Source organism: Nannospalax galili, unplaced genomic scaffold (genome assembly GCF_000622305.1).
Source record: "Nannospalax galili isolate Female #2095 unplaced genomic scaffold, S.galili_v1.0 scaffold52, whole genome shotgun sequence".
NCBI classification, from domain to species: Eukaryota; Metazoa; Chordata; class Mammalia; order Rodentia; family Spalacidae; genus Nannospalax; species Nannospalax galili.
The window spans coordinates 3,066,263-3,075,913 of record NW_008334003.1 but is presented as its reverse complement, the minus strand read 5'-3'; the positions used below and the strand labels follow the sequence as shown (position 1 = coordinate 3,075,913).

The following is a 9,651-nucleotide window of genomic DNA, read 5'->3' as shown; positions in this document are numbered from 1 at the left end:
TACGAAGTAGAAGTAACTGGCTCACTTTTTTCTTACCAGAGTTTTTCTCACTGGTATCATTTTCAACGTAATTTTCACTCCCTTGGGAGCCTTTTTTAAGCTACCTGTTCTTTAAGTGAAGAATATTTTATTGAAGCTAGTTATCCAAGCTAATCTTCTAGATCCACTTAATATGTTATTCATAACTTGGATTATGTCCCAGCTAATGATTGGATGAGACTGACATTCATTCATTCTCTCTCTCTCTCTCTCTCTCTCTCTCTCTCTCTCTCTCTCTCTCTCTCTCTCTTCTAAGGCTTAGCCTTCTTCAGGGAAACGTGATACTTTGGGCATTGGATACAGGTACTGAGTATAGTCCATCCATTAGAGTAATTAAAGAAAAAATACACATTCAGCCAGTTCCTTAATGTTTGGTTCTATGCTGTAGCACATCCCCAAGCCTGTGCTTCTGAGTTACTGCAGAGGCTGTGGGTTTTAAATCATGGTGTTTGAAAGCTGTCCTGTAGCTGCAGAGCAGAGGCACGATAGTCATCCTGTGTCAGGTCCTGTGCCATTTTCTCAAGCTGAGTTGCTGTGTGGCACCTGCTGCTAGATGAGGGCTACTTGATGCCCACGTGAAGCACCCATCGCCGTCTCTGAAGTCACATGGGACGAGTGGATGTGTGGCTGTGAGGGAGCAAGGAGAACTGGTTCAGTTGTGTGTAGGCAAAGGGCTTCAGCTGTGCCCTTCCTGTCTCCCTGACCAGTGCTCCCTCTGCTGATGGGGAGGAGAAAGGGAAGTGGGAAATTTGTTTTAAAACCCTAAGGACTCAGTTTTCCCTGTAATTGGGAGATGAGTGAAGAGTTTAGTGACGATCATGTGACCAGGTAAGACTCTTCAGGTAGGGCAAATATAAGGTCCATTAGGAGGGTCTTTGGGGAGCCTAGTTGTAAAAGTTCTAGATGTCCTGCCTGAAGATTGATACTAGGATGGGATGGACTTAGGGAACTGAGATGTCTTTCCTTGGTGCCTGTAGTTCACATGTAGGGCAGATTTGGTTTCCGTCTTACCTTAAAAATAGAAAATTTTAAAGGAAATTTTGTCTCCGGAGTTGCTCTCTTAAGTGGGCGGTGAGAAAGCAGAGCCATCCCTACGCGGCATGCACTTAAAAGAGGTGGCTGTTGTAGCTTTACTTGCAGCTGAGTTGATAAGGTGCCTCTGAATTTCATCCTTCCAGCACTTTGGAAGGTATATTCTTAGTATATTCTGTCCCTTAGTACATATGCCAAGTGTATGTATGTACATATGCCTTAGCATGTGCCAAGTGTACTTTTATTGGTCATCCAGCAATTTGATGAAATTTTCTGTATCAGATCAACTTGTGATCGGTGTTGCCAAATTCTGTTTGTCATTTTCTCCTGGTATTTGTGACCTTGATCTTCACATATAAAAGCTAGCATCTTTACGCCTCACCTTCACAGAACACAACCTCCTATCACATTCTCTACTTTACATGTATTCTATCCTTGTGTGTAACTATTCGCATCCAGTTGGTCCTCTGGGCAGTTTTCATTCTCCATTAAGTAGTGGATAATAATTTAGTAACCTTTCCCTTTACTTAGTTGCCAGATACAATTATAAACCCACAGTGGCCCAGGTTTGTGGTCTGTGCTAAGTGGTGTATTTGACTGTGGACATGACCGATCCACACAGATGAAGAGCCAGTGCGCTGTCTTTGTTTGGTGCCTTACACTGTGCATTCCATCAGCTCCTCGATACTTCCTTTTCATTTTCACCACAAATGCTCAGTGGAGAGTGAGAGTAGGGCTGTGAAGAGACTGTCATCTTCCATATCTGAAAGACCAAAAGGGATGTTCGGGTTTTTATAAAACTAAGAGAACTTGCTTTTTTCATGTGCTCTAGCCTGTGAGTAGGTTAGTCAAAAAAGCTATTACTCCCCCCTCCCCACAATACTTACCTGTTCATAAGTGTTAAAAGATAAAAAACAATTGTACCCCACCTTTGACCTGGGGTTTTCTTTAGAAAATAGAGAACACTGTGACCATTGGGTGGTAGTCTGGCCACTCATATACCTCACATGTAATTTATTGGTAAATACTAAGAAACTTCAACATCATAATAATCTTCTTGAAGCTGAAGGAGGGAGTCAAATCCTATAAAGCCAAGTTTGTCTATAAAGTTCTTTCCTCTTGTAATTCTATGTCTTTGGTTCTAAAAGATCACTTTTTTAAAGTTTCTAGCCCTGTGGACTAGGCCAGCCGGTCTTCGTGTGCTGCTTTAGTTTCTAGCCCTGTGGACTAGGCCAGCCGGTCTTCGTGTGCTGCTTTAGTTTCTAGCCCTGTGGACTAGGCCAGCCGGTCTTCGTGTGCTGCTTTAGTTTCTAGCCCTGTGGACTAGGCCAGCCGGTCTTCGTGTGCTGCTTTAGTTTCTAGCCCTGTGGACTAGGCCAGCCGGTCTTCGTGTGCTGCTTTAGTTTCTAGCCCTGTGGACTAGGCCAGCCGGTCTTCGTGTGCTGCTTTAGTTTCTAGCCCTGTGGACTAGGCCAGCCGGTCTTCGTGTGCTGCTTTAGTTTCTAGCCCTGTGGACTAGGCCAGCCGGTCTTCGTGTGCTTTGGTTCCCTCAGCAACCAAAGGAATTGTGAAATCAGAAAGTAGGGATTTTATAACAGTGTAAAGTAGTGGTCGGTGCTTATGGAGCACTTAGAATTGCCTGGTGGGAGCTCAGACGTTAACTACTCCAGCGCCCACACTTCACTTCTGAGTACTTACTTCCTCAGGTCGCCACTACTCTCTCCCCTGCTGCGCTGACCCTGTGGAGACTAGTGTTCTAGGGCTAGTGTTCTAGGGCAATGGGAACCCATTCTCTCAGGGACAGTGGAAAGGAAAAAGCCAGTATTCTGAGACTTCGCGTACTTAGTGTGCAGTTACCTCTTTGGAAGTGGCAGTAACAAGCCTAGCTTCGTGAACATCAAGGGGGAAATGAAACACTGAAGTTTGCTAAATGTGTGTTTTGCAGGCTGGACAATCTGCTCAATATGGCTTATGGAGTGAAGAGGTAATGATACAGGCTCTTGATACTCAAGACCCCTTCCCACAATTCATTTTGCTTTGGGGAGTGACGGGTCCACCCTCATAAATTTGTGTCGGGCTTTCTTTTGCATGTACAACCTAATGAGAAGCCGCTTTTGAAGCACATTTTGACTCACAGAATATTTTTATGCCACTGGATGCCACCTAGACTTTTAAAACTTCATTATTTGTTTCCTATTGCATTGTGACATTATAGCATGCTTGTGTTATGTGTTGATTTTTTCTTTCCCCAGTCCCCCTTAATTCATGAAGCCAGTTTTAAGTAGATTTCTTTGCCATCATGTATATTGATGTTCATTGCAGCAAATAAAAATGGTCATTTCATAACTTAGCAGTCCTTGAATAGTTTAGCATGTCACTGCAAACCACACATAGACCCTTGATTGACATGTCAGATAGCTGTATTGTGTCTGTTGGGGGAGGGGAAATTACCTTTTTGTTTCTGCATATTTTAGTAAGTTAAATCATTGTGGTAACCAACTCTGTTCCTGTTGTATGTATGTGTATGTGTGCGTCTATTTCCTATTTTGTTTAGTAGGTTTTCTCCAATGACCATTGATGGAATGACCAGTTTGGCTGGAATTAATATCCCTGGGCACCCCGGAACAGGGTGGTGTATATTTGTGTACAACCTGGCTCCTGATGCAGATGAGAGTATCCTGTGGCAAATGTTTGGGCCGTTTGGAGCTGTCACCAACGTGAAGGTCATCCGTGACTTTAACACCAATAAATGCAAAGGTTTTGGATTTGTGACTATGACAAACTATGATGAGGCTGCCATGGCGATAGCCAGCCTCAATGGATACCGTCTGGGAGACAGAGTTCTGCAGGTCTCCTTTAAGACAAACAAAACGCACAAAGCCTAGTGAGCTCTTGTCCTCGGTCCATTTATATCTGAAAACTATACACAAAGGCAAGTTAAGAGAAACTTTATACACTAGTAAATGTCTTTGTAAGTCAGTGTTGAGATGGGGATAAAATGACTACTTAGCATCCTAAGAAATATGTGAGATTTTTTATTGCTAGTATTTGAATTAAAACTTCTTAAATATCTTTTATGTTTGAATATGGACAAGAGGTACAGGGTTTTTACCTGTCACATTGCATTCTATTGCCTTCTTTGAAGAAGGTGGACCTTTTAAAGTGTTTCAGCTAAGGGAAGACGTTTCTTTTCTTTTTACATAACTGCCTTGAACCTGTGAGTAAATATTGAGGCTTTGTGTTGTAACTCTTCAGTTGGTTGTGTCTTTTCTCCTCTCTTTATTCTCTTCTCTAATTAGCTTTGTGTTTGGTTTACATTTAAAGTATTGCTGTTATGTCTCAGAAAACTATTTTGAAGTTTACACTTTTATTTATGAAGTTACAAACAGTATTTATTTTGTAATTCTGATTTGGGCTGGGGAAGGGGGGCTACATTATAAACGCTTATTGTAAGAATACTGGAGAACTTTTCGTAAAGCAGTACCTTGCCAAAGAGATAAGAGCCTCTTTGATGTGGGTTTAAAAAAAGCATCTATTTTTATAAAAAAGAAAATTTGGAGAAACTTTTTACTGGTCCTGGAACAAATATTTTGACTTGAATACTTTGAGAAATCTCTTCATATGACACCTAGTGAGCTTTTAAAATTTACCAGGAAATTTGCAGTGGTTGGAAAATTTAGAAAGATTTATGATGTAGAAAATACTTTTGAGATCTTTGTATGAGAGGAGTAGAGTCAGTGAGGAGACACTGCTGGTTTCGTTTTCGTAATCACCAGCGGGACGTCTGATCATCCTGGTTATTATGTGATAGATGGCTCACATTGATTTGTGATTTTGAAACAAATAAAAAAATTTACAAAAGATTATATAAGAGCAGGCAAGAAATTTAAATTACCAAGAGATGGGGGAAAAATCTGTTCTTCCTAAAGAAATCCCTTCAGATAGAGCTCATGGTGTTTAGTGATGTACTTGCAGTATTGTTTGAAGAGTTGTTTTGTCTTAAGGAATGAGATGCTGCACATGCTTTGTGCTCAGCAGGTCAGCAACAGTGATCTGAGTTGGATCTGTTTGAAAGTATTCTGAAAGCTACGTTTACGGCTAACACCTGAGCTTTGTGTAATGTAAATAAGACCTTGTGTTTATGAACCTTTCAGCTAATTTGATTTTTTTTTTCCCTACATGCCAAGTGATGTTCAGGTTTTGAATGTTTTTGTATCAGTTTTTTCCTTTGTAAATGGCATTAACATTGTTACTTGAGGTCTTGCTTAATCACTTTCGTTGTCCTGAGGACTTGAATTTACAGTGCATCAGATTCGTTGCTAATTTTGTCTGTAGATAGTCTAGCTTCAGCTGTTTATGGTGATGCTACATTTTCGTTTATAAATATGTTTGTGGTAAAAAAAAATGAGTATAACCATAGGTTTTGAACAAATTTCCTTACATTTTTCATACAAAAATCATAAATATCTGTATGCTATTGAAATTTAACTTTGTATGATGCTTAAACCACTATTTGGGGAAATAATAAAATAAGTCTTTACCATGTATGAAAGAAATTTTAAAAAATACAAAATATTTTCTGATTAGCATCTAGCTTATAATAAATTTTCAAAAAAGCTGAGGGCAAGACTTGCCTTCATCAGGATGCACTGAGAATATAGCTACGTCCTGCTTTTTGTATAAACTCAGATGCTCATATGCCTCCCCTTAGAACAGGCGATGTGCTATGCACAGCATAGTTGTACATTATCTTTGCAGTTGCTTTGAGTTTTATTTTTTATTGTTTAAAATTGTAGTTATAAAAATTTTCAGTATAGTACAGTACATATACTGTGAGGCGCGTGCTAAAGTGAATAAGCGAGTTTTCATGCTGACCCACTCAATGCTATTCAGAACTCAATTGGCTTAGCACTTTCTCATATCCTTAGGTGCATTTAGATTGTCAGAGTTAACCTGCATTAAAAACAATAAAATAAAATACATGTATATACTTTAAAAAAAATAAGGTTTCCCTCACGGGAAAACAGCAGCTGCGTGCTTCTTTCCTGTACTACCGCAGCACACCACGGCATTGATGAGAGGCATGCGAATTGTGCTTCACTTTACAGTGCTCATCAGAGCACTTAATAAACTGTAAGGCTGGTGTTTATTTGAAGTTGTACAGTATGACTTAATTCACATCTGTTGGAATAGAAAATATATTCTGTTGAGTATTTAAGAGGCTGTACATGTTCTCCTTTGTGTTTGGATCCTTTGTACTTTTTCATGTTCAGTACATCAATAAACAAAGTTGAAGGGAAGGAAAGTGTGATGAGTAGGTCTTTATACACATTTTGGGGGAGGGCTCCTGTAACCCATTCAAATAAACAAACTCTATTTTATTGCTCTCTTGAATTAACAGTGGTGTCCTCGGGCCCTCAGTTGAAAGCTGAATTACCTAAAGAGTCTTAAACCGCAAGTTAACTGAAGGGAGAATGTGCCAAAAAATCCTAAAGGGAAATCTTGAATGAGTGGTATCTCTCCTTAGTTGACTTTCAGATGAATCACGTGGTAATTCTTACAGGAGCACATGCTTCCACCTGCTGCCAGGTGTGGAGATGTAGGTGCCGGTACCACTCCGTAGCTCTAAGTTAACCTTCAGCCATTTGCACAAATGGGAATTGCTCTTGTTCAATTACTTGAGCCAAAGGGAGAAATAACAGAACGTAACTAACTCTGCTTCCGTCAGCAAGGTTTAAATCACCCGGAGGCCTAAGTTGGTATGTGGTGCAATTTTTGTTGCACAGTTATTACATCATTAAGAGAATCTTCTCTCAAGTCAATCCATTTTCTGTTAGTTTAACATGTGTATAGTACATGTGAACAAATCACAAACTGCAAACTCCATGCCTCCTGTACGTGTTTCATCACACCACGCCCCCAACAGATCTGCGGATAGAGAGCAGGTCCTGCTGTTGTTGTCTCTTTGAGACAGTCCCACTATGTAGCCTTGACTGGCCTGGAATTGGTTATGTAGACCACACTGACTGACCTCGAACTCGCAGAAATCTTCTGCCTCCCAAGTCCTGGGATTAAAGGCCTAACGGTGGCTGGCTTCTTGATTTTCTTTTATGCAAGCACTCTGCTTCACCCAGCTTCAGAAAATTGATATGATAATGAAAAAAATTTTAAGTGCACTAAATGACTTTTTCATTTGAGTGTATTGATTTTTGTTCTTTTGTTTTGGTAAAAGCCATTTTAAAAGTAATTATTCTGAATTCACCTAATGGTCAAGAGTGGTTGAGTGACAGAGCACTTCCTCTTCCTTCAACCTGCCATTGAACTTATGCCTCCACATGCCCTTCTTTATTCTTTGAATTTAACACCGACTCTTGGTGGTAGAACACTCTTCTCTCCCCTGTTCCCTTGCCTGCTTTAACAGTGTTGAATATTTTGGCTGGTTTTCATGGCTGAAGTTTTTCATGTTGGAGCACATGGGGGGACGGTGGCAAAGACGAGGTTTGTGAGACTGAGGGTATATTTGAGGAGAAATGATGTTTTTCATTCGTATCATTTTTTTCATATAGGTTTGCAAATCATCTGAAAGGTATTGGAATTCACAGAGTAGCTAACAGAAATTCTTAATCTTAACATCATTTCACGTTATTATTGTAATTAATTTGAAGAGAAATGTTAGCAGTTTAATCTTTTTAAAACAATGAATTATAAAAAATTTATACCCTTTATAAGATGTTCAGAAATCTACAACAACTTGCGCATAGGGTTACCTAGAAAAAAGAAAATACACATATCTTAACAATAAGTGTGTTGAAATTTTACTAAGGTTCCTTAATGCACTTTAAGTATGATATGGGTATATCCTATGAAGTAGAAGAGGAAAAGAGAGAGCAGGAGTTTTGATACTTTGTCTATTACCATGTTAGAACCTTGAACAGAAATACAGGTTAAACAAGGCAATTTATTTATATGTTAAGCATTTGTAGTCTGCCACTGAGTTGAATAGACCTAGTTTTCTAGCTATAGTGTTCTTTACATCCTTCCTCTGAAAACCCAGATTCATTCTTCTTCAAAGTAGAAGAGTAAAGCATATAACCTACTAACACAGGCAGCCTGTGAGTGCTGGGTGGGCCTTGTTGAAACCAACACACGTGTGTGCGTGTGCGTGTGTGTGTGGATTGCATTGCTGTGCCCTGGATCTGTGTGATTGAATAGATCCCAGAAACCATCACCCTGAAGACAGATCAGCCTCCAGGTCATGACTACAGTGTCATCAGAAGCAGCCACCAAGCTAATTTTCTGTAGTTGGTATGGACCTGAGACAATTCAGAAAACATGAACCCACTCTCTCTTTAAATAGATTGTCTTCTTCTCCTTTCTTGGATATTAGCTCATCTGTGTGGTTTTCAGCATGTCCTTTTATCTGCTGGTGACTCTTTGGGATGTTCTCGGGCTCCTTGAGTTGTCCAAGTCCTTTTGAAAGCAGAATAAACATTATTAATACACAATAAGACACACTGTAATTGAATGGGTTGAGCAAGAAATTTCGGTGGGTCTTATTTTCTGTAAGTGTGCCATGTGGAGTGACAATCTAGGATCTGGAATTTGCTATTTTTAGTTTAAATAACCAAAGGTGGAGGTTAGGACTAAACTCATACGACCCTTGGAAACACAGCTTCACTTTTCACATACTTCTTGCAGCAGGTCATATTCCATACATAAATGCCAGGAAATTTTTGTGCTGACATAATGTGTGGAAGACGTGCCTCATACTCCACATCTACAGACGCACAGTAAAAGCATGAGTATCCCATGCACAGTGTATGTTATTGTCAAAAGAAAAGTTCTGCTCTTAACTGTGTGGGAAAGAAGTCCTGGGGGAAAATGCCCAGCCTCACAGAAAGGTAGCAGTTCAACTGGTTTAAAAGCTGTTGGGGGAGGGAATTCAAGAAGAAATTCGTATGGCCAACACATAGGTAAGCATCTGTCTGCAATATTTCTAGGCAGTTAGTGTCTTCAGTTATAATCACTATAGATCAATGAGTTCCTGAAACCTTGTTTTGAGCATAAGTAATTAAATTTCAGATCAGCCTGACATTTGAGACGAAGATGGAATACAAAGTACTTAAATATTGGAACTTTAGCATTTGAGACCATGATAAAATGTAAAGTACCCAAACATCGAAACTTGGCTTTTTCTCTTTATTTTCACACCGACCTCGAAAATATCTAGCATGTATGAGTGTATGAGATCTGAACGGTTGCATCACAACTACTTCCAGAACATTGCCTTCCTTTAAAAGGTAAATGTATATTTGGAGCACACTGTGCAGTGTATGCAAAAGCACTAAATGCAACCCAGATTCCCTGGTAATAAAATACTGGGCTGATCTAGAGTGTGCTCCTTTCACCCAGAGCAGACTGCACTTGGCAGTGCCATTCTCTTAGCATTTATACCATGTGGACGCTTGCTTAATAACCACCCCTTTCAAGTAGAACATTATGACAAAAAAAAAAAAAAAAAAAAAAGCCAGTAAAAAAGTCCTCCAACGACCAAAGTTTGTTGCTGATTTGTGGGGGGCG

General features: G+C 39.8%; 1 protein-coding gene across 11 annotated transcripts in view; it reads left to right on the top strand.

The window, feature by feature from the left end:
* Positions 1-6,371, top strand: part of Elavl2 (ELAV like RNA binding protein 2) — a 155,745-nt gene extending 149,374 nt beyond the window's left edge. For 7 of the 11 annotated variants that reach the window (XM_008828942.2, XM_008828939.3, XM_008828938.2 and 4 more), the window contains 2 exons: positions 3,017-3,055; positions 3,626-6,371. In XM_008828942.2, coding sequence (XP_008827164.1) covers positions 3,017-3,055; positions 3,626-3,956 — 370 coding nt within the window. In that variant the 3' untranslated portion in view covers positions 3,957-6,371. The remainder of the gene's footprint in view (positions 1-3,016; positions 3,056-3,625) is intronic. The other 4 variants (XM_029561534.1, XM_029561533.1, XM_008828941.2 and 1 more) reach the window with 1 other exon arrangement.
* Positions 6,372-9,651: the final 3,280 nt, after the last annotated feature.